Below are 23,763 nucleotides of genomic sequence, written 5' to 3'. Positions count from 1 at the left end.
TTTCAATATTTTTTCTTTACTAGTCACTTAAAATTAGGTGAAAATTGATGCAGCCACTTAAATTTCATTACATGCTTTTTGTTGTTGCATATAAAATGATTTCATTTTGTTAGACGGTTTTTGTAAAATGGTACAATTGACCATGACTGATTCATGACAATAAAACCATAAAACATCCAAGGGAGTTATTTTTTAATAAACACTGGTGGTGTTGTGTTTCATAAAGATGTTATGAAATCATCTCAGGCTGCTGGACTTCTGCGAAACACTTTTCAAGGAAATGTTTTTAACCAAACAAGATTGCTGCAGGCTGACCCACAGCTGCTGCTTTATTTAAAAATAAAAAAAAAAGGCTTTGGGTTGGTTTTAATTAAGTTTTTGGTATTTAATAACTAATCAGGCACATGAAGCCCAGAGACTCCAGCTCGCTGAAACAACTCCTTGTAAGGAGCATGTTAACAAGTTTCCTGCCTCATTTTTCATCACCATAAGAGTAAAAGGTCAGAGTGGAAACAAAAAGTAAAACAGACTTCTTTTACTGTTTAGAGTAAAATTCAGTGTTAGGCCAGATGAAATGGTTCTGCAAGATTAAATTTAGTTTAAACTTATGTCAGTATGTTAGTGTTTACTCTGTACGTACATAAAATGTTTTAACTTCTTAACTGACCTTCTAAAAATAAGAGTTTTTCGGACTATAAGGCACACTTAAAATCCTTTAATTTTCTCAAAAATCGTCAGTGAGCTTTATAATGAATTCAATTCAAAAATACTTTATTAATCCCAAAGGGAAATTAAATGTTGTAGCCGTTATCCTCGTTTCATTAAGAGATGATGCTGATGGCTGTAAGCTGGAAGGTCCGTCCCACAGCGGATCTGAAGAAACTGGTCACAGATGCTGTCCATTCCGTCCACCCAGACTAGGCTGGCCTCTTGGTTCCTCCGGGAAGCAGGACCACCCGAATGCTGGGCAGAACTCCTCCCAGAGCCATCAAGAACCTGAGCGGAGGCCACTCCTCCCAGCAGCCTGCCGAGCTCCTTGTTGCTGCAGGTGCCGGGGGACGATCCCGTCCTACTGTCACGAGCCTCGTTTCCTGCCAGCTCTAGGATGTCAGCGGTCAGGCACTCGAGCACAGCCGGCAAGGAGACGGGAATGCATCTACGGCACCTCCTTTTCAACTCATTTGAGAATTGGGGCTGTAGTTGAGATGAGCTTTTGAGGTGTTGATCAGCTGCTCCCGGTTGTAAAAAAAAAACAAAAAAAAACCACCTTGTTATGGTTATGCATCATAACAAATGTCCAAAACTTAAAAAAAAGTTTCAGTAAAAATCCTTCCAGCTGCACATCAGGTGCCTTATGTATTAATTCTGGTTGTGCTACTGACCTCAAACTGATTTTATGTGGGTATTGTGAATGAGCTGAATAAAGTTTGACTAATCTGTTTCGTTTCGCTTAATGCACTTTATAATCCGGTGTGCTTAGTCCGAAAAATACGGTACCTAAAACCCTGGATAATCACAGCCAAATTAATGTTCTTCAACCTGTACATGGAAAGCTATGGTTCTCTGTGAAGGTAACACTGATTTTTTACCCGCCGCTGTCTAAATAATTATAACTGGCACATAATAATCGGATGTTATTGGCTGTAGAGACCAGAGGTCGACCCAGTCATGCAAAAAGGGGCCTTCACAGCCATTTTGACACTGGTATTTAATCTTTATCCAGCAGAATCTTCTACGCTCGGTGTTCAAATTTAAGGTAAAATGGCTGCCGTCATATGCCACAGTATGAACTCTGACAAATTAAGTATGAACAAGCAGAAAAAGAAACTAGATATAGGGAATCATCTTTATTTCTGAAAACGAGGAAAGCAAAGAAAAAAAAATCCAACATTGTTGTTTCATCAGTCGGGAACTCAATTCTCTGCAAAAACCCCGATGATTGTCTGATTTTTACTTTATTTTATTTATTTTTTGCAAGATCAGCACATTGAGTTTAAAAACAAAGACTTCTGACGGTGTGGCGTCGTTCACATACTGAAGGCTGAACTGCTACCTTTAAGCACAGCGCTTCTCATTCTCGTCACAAAAATGTGAAAAACTGTAATGTGGCTGTTCAGTTTCCTAAAAAAATATATTCAAGACATTTTGATATGGAACTAAAACGAACCGAGCTCATCTATGCACGTTTAGAGGATTATTCCAGGTTGATTTTACAGATTCGTTCTTGTAACGAGCACCTGGGTTCAGAAACAATTCAGAACAGATTCATCCGTTTGAGGGGACTTCATATAAAGCTCAAGATTTTACTAATTCACTTCATGTCTGGGAAACTGACCAAATGCAACAAAAGAAGCAAAGCTTTCCAAACTGAGCAACAAAACCCTTTGCTCTTCATCTCACACTTTGCGCCTTAAAATATCACTGAAGTTACCGTGTTTTGCTCCGAGTGTAATGGCTGAATATATATTTTTTGGAATTAACCAACAAAATATCTTGATTTGCAAGTGAGCCGTTAGCTTAGTGAGCTACACCTCCTACTCAGCAGCAGCTGGAGGAGCCCAGTTTGGCTAAACCACTGATGACCAAAATCCCTCTTGTGTTTATAACAGTGGTGGGTGTGCAAATTAAGACAAAAAAGGAGACGACGCACAAAAAAACCTTCTGAGCAAATGCTAATATATGAAAAATACCCTTTATCAAATGCCTCACACACACACACACACAACTTCCACGTTACCAAAGTTCAAGCCAAACGTAAACAACAGCCGTTTTCTTTAAGCTGCTGTTCAAAATCAAAGTGTAACTTTTAGGCAGCAAAACAAATTTCTTCATGTTGTTTTCATCTGTAACACTGGAAAAAGTATTTAAAAAAAACAACAGAATTTTTACCAATTTTCTGTAAAGCCGTGATAAATAAAATCTGAACCACATTAACAAGTTAAAATGAGTGTGTGGCACAAAACGAGACATCGGGAAATATAAAAGGATAACGAGGACGTCCGGAACAAGCTGGACGCTGGAGAACACGCAGACAGAGAATTAGAACTGCAGGATTTATATTGTTTTGGTCGCTGTTTGAATAATTGCAAATAAGTTACGCAGCAACAACAACCGGTAAAATGTAACCGTTTTGTTTAATAAGATGAGAGCAAATTAGTGCAAAAAATTTCAAGATCACTTCTGATGTAAAACTATCATTTATCACTTTTATAACAATAAGTTGTAAAGATATTTACATTTTTGTTTAAAGTTTGTCACACTTCTCTTTTTTCATACACAATTTAAATTACTTGAATGTAAATTCAATTTAAATTCACAGCTTAATATCTAATGATAGTGGCAAAAGTGTTTCCCAGATATGGATTTTTTTTTTTTAATCCTTCAAATTGTCTCAAAAGTACCGTATTTTTCAGACTATAAGGCGCATTTAAAATCCTTTAATCTCAAAGATCAACAGTGAGATTTATAATCCGGTGCGTCATATGTATTAATTCTGGTTGTGCTTACCGAGCTCGAACCGATTTAATGTGGCACGTGGAGCTCAAGTGTCTGTTAAAATGTTTTAGTTTTGCTTCATGCGCCTTATAATTCGAAAAATATGGTAAATAAAAATATAACCTCAAAGCAAAACGGTCCTCTGACATAAAATACCAGTGCTAAACGTAGCTGTTGAACAGGAGAAAAAAAGTGTACAAGACCATTTTTATCTTTAAAGATTTTTTCTTTAAATTGGATGAGCTTTACTGCTCAAGAAAAAATAAATTTAGTGCCGACTTTGTTGTAACCAGAAAAAAATAAAACCACCAGTCACATAAAAACATGGAGCTTTTAGGCCATTTCACTAACAAATAAGACGAAAGGTGCTCTCTACAGGAATTTATCGACAGCAGCAGTGAGACGTTGTGTATTTCTACATATCTGTTGTGTCTCTGTTAGTGTGGTTCAGATTTGTTCGATTTGGCTGGTTCACACATTCCTTCAAACAGAAACACTGACCCAGTGAAGCTGCCCTGATTCTCATCCTCGTTTCTTCTCATCGACCGTATTCCTGCCTGGAGCCAAAACTTGCACAAAACGTTAGTGAGTGAGAAAACGGAAGCGTTAAAAGTAAAAGTGAATCAATCATGCGATGGCGGATTTGGCAGGAAGTTATCAAAAGAAAAATGTTTCATTACAGCATCGTTAGAACTTCAGCTTTAAAGGCTACAGTCATCTGTAAGGCCGACAACATAATCAGGTGAAATAAAAGTTAAAGCACCATCACTGCATCTCCTTCAGCTTTCAATACTCTGCTTCACTCAAATGGTTCGTCTTCAGTCTCTCTCGGTTCTGGCTGATCGGACTCGTACCCATGAATCCTCTCAGATCTTGGCACGCCGACAGGCAGGCGAGAGACAAACATGGCCCTGTATTTGTTGTGTCCCTGCGTTGCTATTTTGACACAAAGTAAACGAACTTCACCTCTGAAAGGGTTTTCGGACCTTCTTTCTCCTTCTGGGAGGTTTGCCGCTTTCGGCCCAAGACTCGGTAGAATCTGGTCGGTGTGCGCCCGGCGTGTAGAAACCTGTCTGACCTGGGGGAGGGGAGAAGGGGTTTGCCCCGGCACTAGGTGGGTGATGAGGAGGCGGGCCTGAGGGAAAGAAGCTTCCATTGGCTGTCATGTCAGTCGCTGGTCCACCCTTAAACATTCTGTTGAAGAAATCCTGCAGGTCGGCCGGGTTTGAAGGTCCACTGCTGTGCTCTGAGGTGGTTCTGAAAAGAAACACAAAAGGTCCAGGGTTGTTTCTTGGTACCAAGCATAGTGTGAAACTATATTTTTGTTCAGGTTTTAACAGAGAGCAATGTGGGTGTATCATGAAATGTAATAAACGAGGTGTTACTGGGTTGAGAAGAAAATGTGTTTGAACACAGATCCAGCACAAGTTCTGGTAAAACGTACTTCATATCTAATCCACTCTTAGAGGAGGTTCCCTCAGCTCTTCTATGTTTTAATTGTTATGTTTTAGAAAAAAATTCAAATATGACAAATGAAGCAAACATAAAGTTATTTAAAAAAGACTTATTTTAGTTTAGACTAAGTAAAAAAAAAAAAATTATAGAATCACTTGATCTTAGGGGGAAAAGAACATGACAAAGTTAATTTGCCTTCTAGTACACACTACTGCACAAGTTCAAGATGTCAATGAGTTTGCTGTTAATAGAAAGCCTGAAGGGCTCCAAACACCGCTGCAGTCGGCTGATCCTGAACAGTAATGTGACCCAGATTAAAGAGTCACTTTAAAAGTCAATCCATTCATTTTCTTCAGTTTGTCCGGTTGGGTCGTGGAGGCTACAGGTCCAGAAGAGAAACCCAGACATCCCGCTCCCAAGGGACACATCTCCTCCGGGGGGATCTCAAGATGTTCCACGTCAAAGAGGACTCATAATCCTCTGGTGAGTTTGGGGTCTTCTCTCAGTGGTCTCAATGTTTAACTCTTCATTTTATTGTGTTTAAAACAGAGTTTTTTTTAGCTTTCTTTTATCTTGATTTTAACTGAACTTTGTTTCAGCTGTGGCTGGTGTTAAAGTGCTTTATAAATAAAGTTTTTGTTGTTTGTTCAGTTTGATGCCAATTTTGGATAAAGCTTGAAAGAGCCGCTGCAGAGACACCAAAGAGCCGCATGTGGCTCCAGCGCTGAAGGTTGCAGACGCCTGGTCTAAACATTTGGGGTTTTAAACTTAGGACTCCCTTATTGGATTTTTAGGCTGGACACTCCTGGGGACACCATCTGATCCAATCCAGTCATGACAGCACCCTGTTGAAGGAAGATACTAGAGTCCTACCGATATATCAGTAGGGCTGAAAATTTAGGCTGATAAGGACATCTGGGGACCTATTGGTGTCTGTGATAATTGTTCCATTATGCGCCGATATAAGCACTTCGAATTTTCATCCCTAAAATGCTGGGAATCAGCCATAATTGTACAAAGTATCCAGCAGAGGGCGCGTGAAGACTACTTTCAAGTCATGACTGTTTAACTTTCACTTACAGCACAGCTGAAGCAGGGAGCAATACTGTGGGGCACATTTGGCTAACAGAGCATTGAAAGTTCATTTGAACTGATCTGTAAAACAAATCAACAATAATAAATTACCTTTAATCCTCCAACCTGCTTGTCATTAGCTACATGCCTCTCAAGTTAGCAAGCTTAAGTTTGGATTACCCAGCATAGCCTTTTAATACTTTATCCAGAACAACAAATCTAAACGTAGAGGTAAAATAAAATGCATTGTTTGTCGGAAATCTTGACTTTTCTGCCAAGAAAAATAAACGCTGCTGCTGTCAATAAAAACTGGGCCTTCACCATACGCGACTGTTTAAACAATGAATGGCGTTTCTTTATTTAATTGATACTTTTGTAACACACTTGATAACTTCATGATGAATAGTGGAGGATAGAAAATGTGAACGCATGTTAGGAAGATTGTTTTTATGAACCACCACTTGCAAACCTAGTGTGGGACTACGTATAGCATGGATCTGATTTACTTAGCTTCATGGTTGCTAACAGCTGCACTAAATAAACAAGCCCCGCTCCACTCGCTGTTTACTTAAGATTCTCGGCAGTGGACAAAACTCAAAACTTTTCAGCCATTATATCGTTTATCGGCATTAGTCTTTCCCTCTAATATTAGTATCGATGATAGCCAAAATGTCCATATCGGTCAGGCTCTATGATCAACCAATTTATGTCCATATTGCAGGTGAAGAGTCCCTCTTAGGTACGTACCTGTGTCGGGTGGGGTTGCTGCTGTTCTTTGAACCAAAGGAGATGTGATATGGTACACGGTGTGTGTCGGGGGAAATACTTATTCTTTGACAACCTGCCCACTCTGAAACATGAAAACATGTAAGTCATTTAATGGTGATCATAAATTACAAGCAAAACGCAGATTTTCAGTAAGGATGGCTATAATAAGGCGTCGCCTAAAGTTTGCTATTTTAAAGCACTCTAGAGCATGTCAACAAAATGTTAAGGAAGACATCAGCAATGATCTTAGAAAAACAACTGGAGCTGCCATTTATAAGAGTAAATTACAAAGTTATAAGAAACAGCGTTTAAACAAAACACAGATCTTCTGAAATAATTTCCTTGGGATAAACAAGACCAAAAACATGTTTCAGCTGAATCCACAACAATGGGATTGGTGTCAGGCAAACTCAAGGTATCAGCACAAACATCTGATTTCAAGTGAAAAGAACAGTGTAAAAGGAAAAAACAATTAAAAAACACCTGGGCAAACCAAATATCTTTAGAGTCAAGCGTGTCTGACAACTGAGACTTGGCCTGAAGTGAGTCATACAAAATGACAACGACCCTAAACACTGCAGCAAAACTGCAATTAAATGACTGGACAAAAAGAATCAAGGTGTTGCTAAAGTCCAGTCAGTCTAGACCTCAAGCTGATTGAAATGCTGTGGTGGGACTTTAAAAGAGATGTGCAGAATATCAGCAAACTTTATTAAAAACGTTTTTTCCTTTCGTCTTCTCTCTTCTTCAGGAGTCACCACAGCAAACTAAGTCGTACGAAGACTTGGCGATTGTTTAAACACCGGATGCCCTTCCTGATGCAACCACAGAGCACGGAGCTACCACAACTGTGTGGAGCAGGGAGCTGCCATCTAGGACATCTGGGGGAGCAGATGATGGGGGTTAGGGGCCTTGCTCAAGGGCCCAGAGTGGGGCAAATGAGGGTGGAGGCAGGTGTGGGAGCTTCACCGATCCCACTCACATTTTTGACGTCGTTCCTGGGAGTTGAACCGGCAATCTCTGCGCCACCACTCCCTATTAAACTACCTTAATAAACTAAATTAATGTTGTAAAAAAAGTAAGTCAAAACTCATCCATTCATCCAAATTTCAGACGCTGTTCAAAACAAAAGGAGTATTTTACACAACTGCTGCTAGAAGTGTTTTTTCAAGTTATTTATTAATGAGGGAATGTTCATTTTAAACCCTTTTGCACAAGTTTTAAACATGTTTAATCCCAAATGATTTTACTGCATCCTAATACATACAATGTTGGAAGCTGAAAGAATCTGCACTTCCTTTTCACCAGGTCTGTAAATACTAAAACATCTCACACAGTCTTTCCTCTCATGTACAGTCAAAATGTCTTGTTTTGTAACTTCCACCTACGTTTTTGTCCTTTTAAAGCCACGTGATTCTCTTACCAAATGTATGCAAACAATTAGTCAAGAAACTTTCTTTAAACAGTGAAAACATCACAGCACAAACACTGAATGGTCATTGCAAGCTACAGCAAGTGTTTTTGTGCGCCACTAATGAGCAAAAGAGAAACGATTTAAAGAAAAGCTGTTGCTCACCTGTTATATCATACACCTTCCCCTCCATACAAGCAAAGTATGTGATGCGTAAACCCAACATGCTCGACTCAGCCCACAAGTCTCCCTCCTCAGCACTGTGGAAACTACTGCATTCTGCACAGAAGCGGGCTTCGGCAGGTTCACGATCCATCTCAAACCGCCTGCACGCACAGGACATAAAGAAAATACCACTGTGGTGAAGGTCTAATCCACAAAAGTGATTCAGCTACAGTATGAGTAACAGTTTGAGGACAAGACACTGATGCAGTGAAGGGATGGTGTTGGGTGCGGAGCAACATACTTGTGCTTGCCTTCACACTTTGTGCACATCATAGTGTTCATGGCTTCCTTCAAGTCATCCTGCAGCTTAGTGAGAAACTCGTTCATGGACTTTGAGAGCTCGGTTGCTGCCATGCGCTTCCTAAAGGGGAATGAAACAAATGACAAGAAAACAGCAGACAAATCACATCTTAACTCTGTGTCTTTTTAGGCCTTTTAGTCATTTTAAAAGAGCGAGTTCAATGTTGTTTAAGATGGGTTATAAGTAGGGGTGCACTGAGTTCCTTAATTTTGGGAAACGAGCCAATACTTGCACGAGAAACCGATTCTTTGTAGTTTTAACAACAACTGTCTGAACTTCACTTATATTTCAAAGCACTAACTCACGGCCAGTTAAAACAAGTTTGTATTGTTTCCAGGATATTGTTCAAGGGTATGTTTTTCAATAAAATAATATTGGAAAATTGAAGGTGCATTGTGACCTTATGACAACTGACAATGTCGATTATAAAACAAAATCAGAATCGGCCAAAATCAGAATCGGCAGGTCAGCCTTTTTAGAAATCCGTGATCGGCCAGGAAACTGCAATCGGTGCACCCCTAGTTATAAGTAGTTAGTATCTTACCTGCAGCAGCAATCATAGCAATTTTTATTTTAGATTCAGGATCAAATTTTGAGATTAAAACTGTTATTCACAGCAGTGCCTATATAGAAGCAAATTTCTGCCTATAACTCAAACCTGAAACATTTCATAACAAATACCACATTTTAAAATTTTACACATCATCAACTTCTGAACTTTATATCTATAAAAGCATTTACTTGCACTAAAATTTAATCTTCAATCTTTGAGTTGTTTTAGATGACAACTACATTAGGTTTAGCTCTGAGTGTTAGTCAAACTCTGGAGATTGTTCTAACCAGGTAAGACACTGACTACTCATGGTTCGCCATTATACAGCAGTCCCTCGCCACTTCACGGTTCACTTTTCGCAGACTCGCTCTATCGCGGTTTATCAAAGTAACATTGGGCATGACACACAATGGCTGATGGATGGATGAGCCGCACAATCGGCATGGATTTTTTTAATTTAAAATAAAATTTAAATTATTTACCACCTGTGTGCAGCCCACAGCTGTGGGAGAAACTTTCTCCTGCAGCTGATCAGCTGATCTCTGCAGAGATCATGGAGAAGTGGGCATGGCCAAGAGTGCAGCGGGAGGCAGAGAGCTGAAATTATGACATTCTGTGCTCTTTTAGAACGTTTAGAAACAAAACTACTACTTACTAATTGTACTACTATTCCTACTTTACGTTTTTTTATTTATCGCAGGGCTTCAGGGTACGGATACCCTGCAATAAACAAGGGACTACTGTAATCCCACTTAAACAAATTTATCTTTGAAAGAAAAGTAAATGTGAAATCTGAACATGAAGACAACTTAAACTTTTCAATAAATCTTTTTTAAACCAGCTAAATCTTGAAGGTTTCCTTCTTGAGCAAAGAAGAAATGATCAAGATCATTCCATTAGAGCAAAGGACATGTTAAAATAAGACAAACATGTAAACGTGTGCTTGACAATAATTAGGTTTTTTCCTGCTCCATTGTGGTTTTTCTGTTGTCACGTAACTGATTTTTCTTTGTACTTACAGCTCATACTCTTGTCGTGTCTCAGGGTTGCTGACGATATCCCAGGCCGCCCTCAGAACTTTGAATGCCTCTCCAGCTCGTGGGTGTTTGTTCTTGTCTGGATGGACCTGAAAGAAAACAGGGAGGGAAAGTTTGAGTAAAAGAAGAAAAATATGCATTTTGTTGGTTATTATTTCAGGTGTCTAAAGGAAAAAGTATGCAGTCCTTCTGATTCTCTGACCCTCTCCTCACCTGAACAGCCAGCTGTCTGTAGGCCTTCTTTAGCTCCGTCTCTGTGGCGTGGACCTCAACACCCAACACTGTAAAAGGGTCAAGCTCTCCTTCTGGTACTTCAGCCAGCGCCAACAGTCGTTCCAGCTCCTGGACTGGCTCTCCTCTTCCTGCTCTGCCAGGTGATTCGGGCGAATAGGGTGGAGTACGACCCCCTCTCCTGAACCTCCTTCGGACTTTGTCCAGCAGGTACAGCAGCCTCTTCCAAAACCTTGACTCCTGAAAGGCAGCCCAATAACGTTTCCCCCTTTCTCCTCCAATACGGACCAACATCCCCTTTGTCCACTGGAAGCTGAGTATAACTAAGGCGCAGAAAAGTTTGAAACAAGTCAAGACAGCAGACTTTACCCATTTTGTTAACCTCACAGTTCTGTCCACAAAGTCAGTTCCTGTGCATTTTATCCATTTCAACACCCGGCTGATGTCTGCTTTCATTCCAGGTACATCAGTGATCTTCACAAGGAGCTGTTGCCCAAAGTTGTAAAGTTTCACAACTCCCATCTCCACTCCAACTCCACAATTGTGCGTTAATGTTACAATAATCTCAATCAACATGTGGACGCACGAGATGCACCAGAAGCTCAAGGATTCTGAGAGCATTTCTTTGAAAGCAAAGAAAAGTTGGTTGCCCGTCTGCCTGCGACCCCGGTTTTGCTGATAGTGGTGATGGTTGCGTCTGCGAGTCTGCTTGTGCCGACTGCCACCTGACATAACACTGCCTCTCTGAAAAGAAGAAAAAGCACTCTGACCGCTTTGCTCAAACAGGGATCCACTGCTTTTTAATTTGCACCTTTTTCCACTCCCAATGCTCCTCCAGCCAGATTCTCCATTCATGTGCTGCTCTTTTGCAGCTTCATCCTCCTCTTGATTTATAACCTGTGGGTTCTCATCTTCACTTCTGTCATGGTCAAACTCATCCAGACCCTCCTCAGTATCTTCTTTAGCCTCTGTAGAGTCACAACAATCTGCTTCTTCATCAGCTTCTGAGTCTTGATGAGTGACTAGATTTGTGGCTTCCTGAGAGTTAGGATGGGATGGTTTGTCTTCCTGCATGTACTCATCAGTCTCTCTGGCTTCTGAGGCCAAATCACTATTAGAGATTTCCTCATCATCCATCTCTTTTTCAGCTGTGTCTTTCTCCATGTTCTGTACAGATGCCAGACTGATGAGCTGTAAAGCTATAGTTTTACAGAACAGGATTTTCTAAATCCATAATCAGCAGCAACAACTTCCCACTGAAGTGAGACTGCAGTTCATCACAGAAAGACTCCGGTACCCCGAGTCACTTTAAAGTGGCAAAATGCTTTTACTCAGATCACATGGTGGACGGGGGTTCACCTAAAAAGCACAAAATCAGTATAAATTAGGAGTAACAGTACACAACTGCTAAGCTTCTAAAATATAAAGAAACAAATCCAAACATAAAGCTAAAGTAAGAAAGACAATTCACAGTCTCACTAATCCTTTTGTAAAAAATTGTTTTAGCATTTCCGGTTGCAATATTATAAAATGTTACTTAACACTGTGACTTTTCAGACAATTTATTCACAACAAAAGCAAAAAATTAATTATTGTATCTTATCGAAAACACTCCCTAAACATTAATTATTTGCACCAGTGTGTAAAAAGGAGAACAAAGCAGTTTAAGCAGAGCTTAGAAATAAAAAGTTATATTTTTATTTATTCATATCTGTTATGCCCGTATGATAGTTCATAACTAGTTATTTATTTTACACCTTTGCTGCAACACTGTAGTCATCTATGATCTAATGTTTTCACTCCGAGATGGAACATAATGAAGTATAAACTGATTGTACTTGTAAATTAAACTGGTTTTCCTTTTCTTTTAATGTCACTTTCACTCCACAAAATATTTATACCACAACACATTTACCCAGGATTCATACTGCTGAAAATATTTGATCTGCAAGTTAACTGACAGAACATGATGCCACTTAGTCTAACAATATTATTATCTATTATGCAATTAACAATATATTTGCATGTGCAAACAATGAGTGTGGCAGTCGTTTTATAAGCAAAGGTAAATTAATATTTCATAAACAAATGCAACATAGTTTATCAAGAATGGAAACGTTATTTTGTAAGTCTAAGAAAAAAGGTCACAGTCATGAACAAATACTGTGTTATTATGAACTAGGCTCAAAACGAAGCTACAACAACACACTGCTTCTGTTGTTTAATAATGTGCAAATAAAGCGAGCTGAAACAGCAAAGCACTGTGGTGTCTTTTTGTAAAACGCCTCACGTGAACCTCAGGTAAAAGCAGCTGTTTGTTTTACGATGGTCGTGTTAGCAGCAGCCAGGGTGTTAGCATGAGGAAGCATGACGACAAACATGGCTGAAAGTGGCTCTTCCGAAGCTGACTATCTGGGGAAGATTTTAACCAAATATAGTCGTAAACCTCGATAAAACGACAACTCCGCCTGTATAGTGAGCGTTTACGTCTGCTTAGCTTGACAGCAGCTAACTCAGTGAACTGGACTAGCTGTTGTTCCGTTTCCTCTTCCTGCGGGCTTGTTTCCGACACAGCACGAGTCGCGCAAGTGTTCAGATTAATTTATAGTTTACATGCAGGTAAACTAAATGTCGTACATACCTGAAAGATAAATGTTAAACCTTGTTAACAGACAACCAAGTGTCCGTGTTGTTTTTTTTTTCCCCTCCTTCTTCTTCTGCTGTTTCCTACTTTCAACAAGTTTCTTCTTCTTCTAATTTAAATCAACAGATTGAAGCTTCTGCCCCCTAGTGGTGAAACTATAGACTGCGCAGAACAGTGGCTCCCAGGACTGGGATTGTGATAGCATTGAAACACAATAAAATAGTGCAAAGTCTTCACGTCTGCAGACAAGAACTCCGGAGGCATGTTGAGTAGTGACTGAGCTGTTCCCCAAAAGTATTGTTTTCTTTAAAATAAACTAAAGCAGAAGGCATAGCTAAATTCCCATACTGACATGTTTTAAAATAACCTATATTCTATATATGACTGTAGTTTGATAAAGAGTTCTGAAATTCTGGATTAGAAATGGTATTCCACAATTATCAGTGGCCACCATCTATAATAATAATCCAGCCATGTTCAGTCAGGTCAACTGCCCACTGAGCAAGGAGACGTCTAAACAACGTCGTTTCTGCATCTAAATTGGGTCCCTCGGAGGTGCAGACTGTGACGCCAGAAGACGTCTTTTTCCGACGTCTAAAAGACGTCCAGTTTCGACGTCTATTGGACATGTTCATATTGACGTCTTTTTCCGACGTCTAAAAGACGTCTAGTTTCGACGTCTAGCGGACATGTTCATATAGACGGTCTTTTCCACGTCAACTAACTATATTTATTATTTTAAATAGGCTCTTATTATATTTAACTTATTTTAGTCACTTAAGAAATGCTGCTTGCATATGAAAAGTACTTTAAAACTGCGACTGAAGCTAAGGAAATAGTTCATTTGACCACCCATTGTGCAGCAGGAAACATGGTCCTAGAAACAGTTGGATTAGAGTTTATAAATCACTCCTTAAATTTTTCATTTATCTTATTTATTTAACACAATTTAAAGGATTAACAGAACAGTAGCGTAACACTGGTGGCAAAAACTAAAAAAAAAAAAAAAAAAAAGTCCACCTTCAGTACCTTAAAAAAAAACAACAACAAAAAAAAAAACAACCATAGAATTAACAGGGAGCTTATCAACTGGTGGCAAAACACAATGTACACAAACAAATCTATAAAAATACACAGCTCACATAGCTTTGGTCTGTACTTAACATAAAAAATTAAAAAATTAATATGCCTTCATTTTCATTTTCGGATAGCTGAACTAGCAACACGAGAAATAAAAGCTATATAAAATTACAGTCCCCTCACCACAATTACCGTACACAATTTTTTTTAAAGTGTGCTGGTCATAACATTCTGAATAAAGTTGATTTATTTCAGTAATTCCATTCAAAAAGTGAAACTTGTACTCAGTCATTACACACAGACTGATATATTTAAAATATTTTAAAGTTGATGATTATAACTGACAACTACTGAATACCCTAAATTTAGTATCTCAGAAAATTAGAATATTACTTGAGATCAATTTAAATTAAAAAAATTAAATAAATAAATAGATAAAGGATTTTTTTTTTATATATATATATATATAGATGTTGCCCAAAAGAAAAGTATGAAAAATGAAATGTACGAGTATGTATATATCATTCATTACTTGGTTGGGGCTCCTTTTGCAAGGACCATGGTACCATGTTCACACTTTTCAGTTGACCAACATCTATAAAAATCCTTTTTTCATTTTTTAAATTGGTCTCAAGTAATAGTCAAATTTTCTGACATACTAAATTTGGGGTTCTCATTAGTTGTCAGTTATAATCAACATTAAAAGAAATAAACGTTTGAAATATGTCTGTGTGCAATGAATGAATAGAATATAGAAATTTCACTTTTTGAATGCAATTACTGAAATAAAATCAACTTTTTCATGATATAATTTTATGACCGGCACCTGTATTTGCATCTCACTGCTTTGTGGCACATTTTAAATGTTCTGTGTGAGCCCGCTTCCTCCAATTCTTTGTGGCGCATGTTTTAAATGCTCTGCAGCATGAGTCCTTATAAAACCTTCTGTTGCTGCAGCATCCCCATTCATGATTCCATCTGCATTTGCAAAAAAAAAAAAAAGACAAAAACACAAAAAACAAATGAGTAATTAGTAATATGCAAAGGCAATCTGGAAAAATGCACAATGTCTTGCTGGGGCCTCCCCTAATACTGGATTAATAAAAATAAAAAAAAACATCCCTGCAAATATTCATAGTTGGCTTTGAATTTTTTTTGCCAATCACTTCACACTTAGAGTGCTTTACTAACACACATTTATTTATCATTTATTAACGTTTATTTAACCAGGCAAATCTCATCGAGATCACAGATCATTTTCAAGGGAGGCCTGGGCCTGAAGGCAGCCTAACATGCATGTTTTTGATCTGTGGGAGGAAACCGGAGTACCCGGAGAAAACCCACGCATGCACGGAGAGAACATGCAAACTCCACACAGAAAGACCCCAGGTCCAACCGGGGATTGAAATGGAAACCAGGAAATATCATTCAGGGAACAGTTGAAGTGCCTGACATCTTCATGGAGATGGGATAGTCCATGTACATTGTATACAGGAAAGGTTTTACCATACAGGTCAGGACAGAGCACGACAAAATGTTTGATTAGTTCTTCAGCATATTGGAGATAGGCCTTTCCAATTCTCTCATCTGACTCCAGCATTATTGACATGGCTACTGTCAGGGACAAGAAATGTTTGTATCTCACAGGGGATAACACAGGTTTTAAAACCACAGGTCCAGTGTACAACAAAAACTGCCGTAGTTCAGTGGCTTTCCACCTATCCATTTCATGCAAGCCCCGTGGCTGCTGTGAAAACTCACTTGGCATCTTCCCTCTGAGTGCAACTAGTTTTTTAGAACTGTCATCCTTTTGTCTCACAGATAAGCGACATATTTTTGGGCCACGAGTCAAGTACAACAAGAGGCGTCTAACTACTCCCAAGCAGACCATATGCATAGAATCCAATACAAATGTGCTAACACAAGGAATTCCTGCATCAATGAAGGGGCTGACATCAGTTTGGTGGTTCCTGTACTCCACTCTGGAAAAACTGTCATCTGTTCTAGAAGCGCATTCCTTCTCACTGAAAACCATTGTTCCCTCAACACGAGTGCCTCTTATTAAACATCTTTCACAGCTCTCATAGGAAGCATGACCCTTAATACATTTCAGATACGCCCTTGCTGGCGCGTCACAGATCAGAGCATTAATATTTACAGTGCAAGTCTGGCCTTTATAAACGATACCATTGGCTTTCAGATGTTTGTACTCAGTCACAAAATCTTTGGACTTGGCTTACTTTGTCCACTGAACATAGCAACAACAAATGGATCCCAATTACCACACCTCACTAGTATTGGCCAGAATTGGACACCACTACTTTTGAAAAGTGGGACACCATCAATGTTTACAGTAATCTGCACATCGTTGCTCTTTATCTGGCTTAAATAACGACAGATCCCCTTCTCTAGGCCATAGTACATGTACTGCCCACCACATTTAGGCTCCGTGGTGTTACATTGTGGTGTAGCAAGTAGTGTACGGCAATCCACTGGCAATATGTGTCCTTGCTTTCTTAATATGGCCAATAAACCATTAAGTGCTCTGTGTGTCAATGCGTGTTCTACGGCCCATTGTCTCAGGTCATCTTCAAAGCTGCTGGTCACCTCAGCATCATCATTTGACTCCTCCGAGGAGGAGGATGACCAATAGTCCATACCAGCATCAAAGTCTAAACTACCGGTATCTGAAGTCTCAACACGGTCACTGTTAAAGCTATGTGGGGTCACAGGCACACTGCTGCAATTATTTTGAATGCCTTGTAGCTCATCTTCACTGTCAGAATAACGTAGAAGTAGATCGAGGTCTCTTTTGTGTTTTCGCCATGCTCTCATTCTTAAAGCCATCTGTAAACAGATTTGAGTACGAGTTAATCTAGTTTTTGTTTATTTTACATATCCAATGCAAAGGGGAGGAGAATGGGGCCACAAAACATACCTTACTGAGGTAGTTTAACTCCTTATTCCAAGTCCAGATTCAAAAGACACCACATAGGAAAAAAAAAAAAAAAAAGGTTTATAAACACAACTAAACCTCTGGAGTGACATGTTCACAGATATATTTATATTAGTCAGAATGTAGTTGAGTATATCCCAAATAAGTATTTTGCCATGTCAAAATATAATTAAAGATATCTTAAAATGAGACATACCATGCTTTTTTCATATTTAATCATTCAATTGAAATGCTTTGGTCTGAATTCAGGGCATCTGGACAGTTGGTTTTTTTTTTTGTGCTGAAACATTTACCTTCCATCCAGCTTCATCAGTCCAAGAAAAAAATAAAAATACAAACACAAAACCTCTAACCTCGTAGCATATGCGGCTTATTTAAAGACTAGAATAACTTATTTTCTAACCTGTAGTGTTCTACTTGCCTTAAATCGTCTGCTGTAGTGACGTAAAGAAGTTTTAGCTCACGTTAGCTTAAACGTTAGCTAAACTATCTAGCAAGCCACAGCAGGTAAGAGAACAAAGATAAAACAGACAAAACATAACCTATTACCTTCAACTTCTGAATGGATCGCAGCAAGTTTAGTGCAGGCAGTTGAATTCCGTGACAAATGAACTGAACACAGATGAGCTCCGATAAAAATGACCACAAGCTGAGCACCGACAGAAATGAAAATAATACTGTTGGTTTATGAACGAAGCGCGGTTCAGCAAGAGTGGCGTTGATTGGTCGGAACATGATCACGTGCTACTCCGCCAATCCAATCATAACGCTCGGGTTCCGAAGAAGCAATACAATTCTTCTTCGTGTTTTTATGGCAGAAAGCAAACAACTTCACAAGTACCGCCACCTACTGAAAATTAATTAATAATAATAACAATAATAATAACAATAATAACGATATTCTTCAAATAAATAATAAGGTAACTACTAAAATTTGTAAAAAAAAAAAAAAAAAAAAAAGAATAGAGGAAATGCATGTTAAAAAAATGATGACCTCCAAGTCTGACGTTATGTTGACGTACAAATGCGGTCATGGTTAGACGTCCAAAAGTGGACCTTGTTTGCACGTAGGGGGAACGTCCAGAAACGGACCCAATATAGACGTAATCTGGACGTCCATTAGACGTCTAATGTTTAGTGGGTGGACGGTTACATTTTTGTTCTGAGACGTTTCGTCATCAGTCTGAGGAAGCACCAAACAAAACTTGTTCTCCCACTCCAAAGTGGAAAAAAAAAAAAAAACAGTTATGTTGGTGCTAAAATGGTCTCTGGGGCACGCCCTCTCCCTGGTCGAAACATGGTTCCAAACACCAAAGTCCATGCTCAATAATCCAGGTATAAAATCCAACCATGTTCAGTGGGTCATCTGGATGGTTTCTTTTTTGTTCTGAGACATTTCGCCTAGAAGCTTCATCGTTCTATGTCAGCACAAAAAAGAAACTGTGTAGATGACCTGACTGAACATTTTATACCTGGATTATTGAGCATGGGTTTTGGTGGTTTAATAATAATTATTATTATAATAAATAATTCTTATAAAGAAGCTATCATTGGGAACTGGTGTTCAAAATTGATATGGCATTTTAACTTTTCTTCAATAGTCACCAACTCCTTGATCATTTCTGCAAACATGAACTACATTTTTTTTCTAAACAGTTTTTGTTTTTCAGACTTCACCAAATTACTTGTGTGTAAACATGTGTGGGAGGCCAACAACTAAGATGATAACAGGTTTAAACAAGATCCTTCAGTCACGCGCTGATGCTGAGTTTATTAACTTTTTTTAGCAAGTTTGCGCAGTAAAATATGCAAAAACAAAACAGTTGCACTGTTTAAGAGGTGCTGTTTAAGTTTCAGACTCTTTCTTTTTAAGATAAACTTTCACAAAGCTCTCTGTACATGCAGTCCACGTGATGAGTCCAAGTTTGAGATGTTAAAACTGGGAATCCCCCAGTGAAGGACTAATCTCAAAGACGTAAAGGGTTAATTTCAAGCCCCCGCTGCCGCCGCCCACATCTCCTGTGTTGAAAGCCGCCTCTCCACCGGGAGAGGAAGGCTCTTTTTCGGTCAGATGGCGTGCTGCAGTCCGCCCCCGTCATTCTTCAGCCCACACAGGCAGCAAAAAGGCAGCCAGCGACCAATGGGGTGCGCCGGAGGAGGATTTCTGCCAGTGATATCACGAGGAGCGACGCGCGCAGAGGTGGGGTTTACTACAGCAGTCTGCGCCGAGGAGGCTCAGGCAAGAGGAGAGAGGAACGGATCTGTTCTAGAGGCTGAGCAGAGTCCAACATCTGGCTCCAAGAGTTTCTGCTTATCCTGTCTGAAGGGAAGATTACAGCAGCTGCCCTTCAGCACATCTGCATATCTAACCTGAAGGTAAGACTCGTTCAAGAATATTATGGGCTTTAGGTGTTTGCATTACAAATGGGATGGGATCTTCTCAGATGCTGGAAACAAGTTATTTTGTGACTATTCTCTTATCAGGATAAAAGGTTAATTAACACGTCCAGGACTTTTCCGCCCGCAGGTTCATGTGTTTCCGTTCTCCTGCCTAAACTTTCCAGTGCTGGGTGCCATGTCTCTGCCACGCACGCTCGGGGAGTTGCAGCTCTACCGGGTGCTGCAGAAAGCCAATCTGCTGGCCTACTATGAGACCTTCATCCAGCAGGGTGGTGACGACGTGCAGCAGCTCTGTGAGGCTGCAGAGGACGAGTTTCTGGAGATCATGGCACTAGTTGGCATGGCCACCAAGCCGCTGCACGTGCGTAGGCTGCAGAAGGCTCTCAGAGACTGGGCGGCAAACCCTGCCCTCTTCAGCCAGCCTGTCGCCAACGTTCCCCTCGGGGGGATCCCTCTGTTCAAAGTTGACGGGACGGGCACGAGCGGAGCAGCTGGAAACAGGAAGTCTGTGAGTAACGGTCAGCCGGGGTCTCCCTGTGAAAGAGAGGATCGTGCATGTCTTACGCCGATGTACAGTGGGAGTCCAAGAAGCCCCTGCTCCCAGGCCTCGCCACAGCCACCAGATGCACACTACAGGGAAAAACTGTCCCCCATGGACCCCCACTGGCTCAGTCCGGAGCCTGATGGCAACAACGCTTTGGCTTCTGCATCTGGAACCGAAGAGGAGCCATCCAGCCCACCTAACCAGTCAACATGTCCTCCTGGTCCCTCCACATCTCCCGTCCCGTCTGCGTCCTTCGTCCCAGCAGCTCTGTCAGCCTGGCCCGGAGGACAGCTGGACAGGGAGACAGCCAAGGCTGTGGTGGAGAGTGTGGAGAGGCTCTTCAGGACCTTGCCCAGGTCGGATCCTACAGAGGTGAAGACTCTGTTGAGGATGAACAAGAAGATGGCAAAAACTGTGGGTCACATCTTCAGAATGGAGTCCCAGGAACCAAACAAGGAGGAGGAGATCCGCAAGTACAGTCTCATTTACGGACGCTTTGACTCCAAGAGGAGAGAAGGGAAGCAGCTCACACATCACGAGGTAACAAAACCTACAGCTGAGATCACCCTAATCTTCATGTGTTCATCCTGTGCTCATGTAAACACTAGCCTGGACGTGTCACTCCTTCATTCAGTGTTTCTCCTCACGCAGTTGATCATCAATGAAGCAGCAGCCCAGTTCTGCATGCGCGACAACGCTCTTCTGCTCAGACGGGTGGAGCTCTTTTCTCTGGCTCGACAGGTGGCCAGAAAATGTGCCTACACCTCCACACTAAAGCACGCAAGGTGAGGGAGCTGTCCGCAGAGGAGAACGCTGGGGAGCAGGACGTGACCTATTCAAACCTGGAGTATCCAATCCTGCCTCCAGGAAAAAATAAATAACATTTGACTCAGTCTGTAGAACCAAACTCAACTCATTCTGAGCACTTCCTGACACACATTAAAAACAGTAGATGATAATACTTTTGTAAATAAATAGTGCAGTAATTTACCTTCTTTACATGGTTTATGTGAACCTGGGGGGAAAAGTTAGCATCTTTAGCTTCTGCAGTTTTAGTTAAATATTATAAAACATTATCAATCTTTTTTTTTTCCACACTTAATTTTTTTTTTATCAGAATGAAATAAACTTGAGCTTTTTCTCATTAACGTCTAATTCAATTCAGTTTATTTATAAAGTCACAACAGAAGTCGCTTCAGGACACTGAACAGAAACATTCATATATAAAAATAATAATTTAACATTATTTATCTGAGGAGCTTTGAGTTTAACTCCATCACAGAACTCTCATCTTGAGCAAGCATGAAGGCGACAGTGGAAAGGAAAGACTCTTCATGAAGAGGAAACCTTTAGCAGAACCAGGATCAGGACAAGCAACCATTTGCTTCGACCGGCTGAGTTTGAGAGGAACAGATACACAATGGCAGGTCAAGAATCACATGTTAAGATATAAATAGTATCAAATTAAAAATATAAATCATTTAAAGAAATGAGGTCAATTTGTCCTCTAGCAGTCTAAGCTTAATAACAGCAGCATGACAAGACAACCCTAACTATAGGATTTATCATAAAAGAAAGTCTTAAGCCCAGTTTTAAAACTGGACCATGTGTCAGCCTCACGGACAGAAACTGGAAGCTGGTTCCACAAGAGAGGAGCCTGATAACTGAAAGATCTTCCTCCCATTCTGCTTTTGGAAACTCTAGGGACCACGAGTAAGCCTGCAGTCTGAGAGCGAAGTGCTCTGTTAGGAAAGTATGGAACAATAAGATCTCGAATATAAGATGGAGCTAGGTTTTTGAGGGTTTTGTAGGTTAGAAGTAAGATTTTTAATTCAGTTCTGGACTTGACATCAGTTGTATATTCAGTTTGAACAGTTCTTTGATCTTTTACTGTTCAATTCTTGACATAGTTTAAAGATTTTATTATTCCTACTATTAGGACTGTTTTATCAATTCTACATTTAAGTACAAGGCCTTCATAAAGAGAACAAAAAAAAATTTAAAGGAAAAATCTTTAAACTGCTTCACTAAATGGATTTAATGAACCATCAAAGTTTACGTTCAACATTTTATCCTGATTTTTTTAAATTTTTATTATATTCTCACTTTTTTCCATAACTCCTTCATCCATTTGCAAAAGGCAAATTATTGGACCATTCTGCAAATGTTGAGACACAGTTTAAATGGTAAAAATAAGAAATTTATTAAATGTGTGTATTTTTTTATTCTGCAGGTCAAATGCAGACGAGAACAGCGTTTTGTCCCAGAAGAGACCGAGACACGAGGTAAGATTTTACTGAAACATCAGCTGTTAACGACTCTCCACTTGACTCTCAGCGAGCCTCCGCTGTGTTTTAGGTGTTCGGTCCTGACGGAGTTTCATCGCTCCTCAGAGTCGAGGGATCGGAGAGCGCGACTCAGAGAGCAGATGACGACAGCTTGTCTGCTGAAAGCCTGGACTCTGTGTCACATGGTAAAGCTTCAAATCTGTATCATTTAGAGAAATGTCACATAAAGGTGACAGAACGCCTCTTTGCTCTGAGCTCTTGCTCACCGTCTCCTTCACTTGACATCGACCTCACCTGCTTTTTGTAAGAACGTAATCTAAAGTCGGATCTGCTTCTTTTGTAGACTCCAGCTCACAGTGCAACCAGTCTCCATCCCCCCGTCATCACTCCGACACCTCCAACCCTGCCAGCTGGAGTCGCCATCTCATACAACAAACTCTAATGGACGAGGGGCTGCGATTGGCTCGGATGGTGTCACATGATCGGGCGGGAAAACTCACCCTCGGGTCAGAAGGAGCTCACTCAACAGGTGACTTTTTAAAGACTGACTTACCTGTTTGTTGTGATCTTTTAAAGCTCACTAAGAAAATCCTACATGGAAGTTATGCCTAAAGATATAGTTCATATGTTTTGAAGAGGGGTTCTTTGGAAAGTTTATGAATAATGAATATCTTACCTGTTCTACATAGCGCTTTGAAGGAATCCAGTTTGGGGAAATGGAGTTTAATTGACAAGCCATTGTCTATTTTGCACAATACAGTTATTTACATAGATTTTATGGTTATTTGCAAGTGCAAACAGTGACTCCAGCAGCTGGCTGTAGCACTTCCTACACAGCCTGGGGTATTTCCTGCAAGAACATCACAAGATTTCAACCAGAATAACCATTTAATACACAGTAGCCCCTCGCTACTTCGCGGTTGGTTTATCATGGCGTCCCGGTTTTTCAAAATAAGATTGGACATGACACACGATTGGCTGATTGATGGATGAGCCGCACGATCAGCATGGAATTTTTATTTAAAATAAATTATTTTAAATTATTTAGCACCTGCTGCACATTTGTGCATCCCAGAGCTGCAGAAAAAAAAAGCTTTCTCTTGCATCTTTGTGCAGCCCATACTGCAGGATAAACTTCCTGCTGCAGCTGAACAGCTGTTCTCGAGCAGAGCGGAGAAGTGGGCGTGGCCAAGAGCGCTTGTGGCTGATAGCAGTGGAGGCAGAGAGTGGGTAATCATGACATTCTGTGCTCTTAGAGCGTTTAGAGTTTAGAAACATGGTTTAGAATATTGCAAGATTGT

The 23,763-nt window shown here is 40.2% G+C and overlaps 3 protein-coding genes across 3 annotated transcripts in view; 2 read left to right on the top strand and 1 right to left on the bottom strand.

Annotated features, from left to right (window-relative positions):
- The window catches only part of LOC119411943 (serine/threonine-protein phosphatase 6 regulatory ankyrin repeat subunit C-like), a 1,101,338-nt gene that overhangs the window by 925,403 nt on the left and 152,172 nt on the right, over nucleotides 1-23,763 (top strand). The window lies entirely within an intron of this gene.
- On the bottom strand, nucleotides 4,283-11,852 carry dnajc14 (DnaJ (Hsp40) homolog, subfamily C, member 14). The gene is made up of 6 exons (XM_037678917.1): nucleotides 10,533-11,852; nucleotides 10,302-10,408; nucleotides 8,670-8,789; nucleotides 8,369-8,529; nucleotides 6,772-6,874; nucleotides 4,283-4,752 (listed from the first exon to the last, which is right to left on the bottom strand). Exons 1-6 carry the CDS (start codon nucleotides 11,712-11,714, stop codon nucleotides 4,458-4,460), a joined length of 1,968 nt encoding a protein of 655 aa, XP_037534845.1. The 5' UTR covers nucleotides 11,715-11,852; the 3' UTR covers nucleotides 4,283-4,457.
- Nucleotides 19,806-23,763, top strand: part of nab2 (NGFI-A binding protein 2 (EGR1 binding protein 2)) — a 9,671-nt gene continuing 5,713 nt past the window's right edge. Inside the window, exons 1-5 of the mRNA XM_037678927.1 lie at nucleotides 19,806-20,714; nucleotides 20,826-20,959; nucleotides 22,408-22,459; nucleotides 22,533-22,647; nucleotides 22,806-22,991. Of these exons, the coding sequence (XP_037534855.1) occupies nucleotides 19,806-20,714; nucleotides 20,826-20,959; nucleotides 22,408-22,459; nucleotides 22,533-22,647; nucleotides 22,806-22,991 (1,396 nt within the window). The remainder of the gene's footprint in view (nucleotides 20,715-20,825; nucleotides 20,960-22,407; nucleotides 22,460-22,532; nucleotides 22,648-22,805; nucleotides 22,992-23,763) is intronic.

The sequence above is a fragment of the Nematolebias whitei genome, chromosome 7 (assembly GCF_014905685.2).
Source record: "Nematolebias whitei isolate Nwh7 chromosome 7, NemWhi1, whole genome shotgun sequence".
Taxonomy (NCBI): Eukaryota; Metazoa; Chordata; class Actinopteri; order Cyprinodontiformes; family Rivulidae; genus Nematolebias; species Nematolebias whitei.
The sequence above is the reverse complement of the archived record's forward strand: the minus strand, read 5'-3'. Positions and strand labels throughout refer to the sequence as shown.

Bases quoted from the DNA above. Each gene is read 5' to 3' on its own strand.
- dnajc14 (XM_037678917.1), bottom strand. From the start codon at position 11,714: ATGGAGAAAGACACAGCTGAAAAAGAGATGGATGATGAGGAAATCTCT. The intron at 8,790-10,301 runs GTAAGTACAAAG...ATTCCCCTTTAG, and splicing joins ACACGACAAGAGTATGAGCT to GAAGCGCATGGCAGCAACCG. The intron at 8,530-8,669 runs GTATGTTGCTCC...CTGTGCGTGCAG, and splicing joins AAGTGTGAAGGCAAGCACAA to GCGGTTTGAGATGGATCGTG.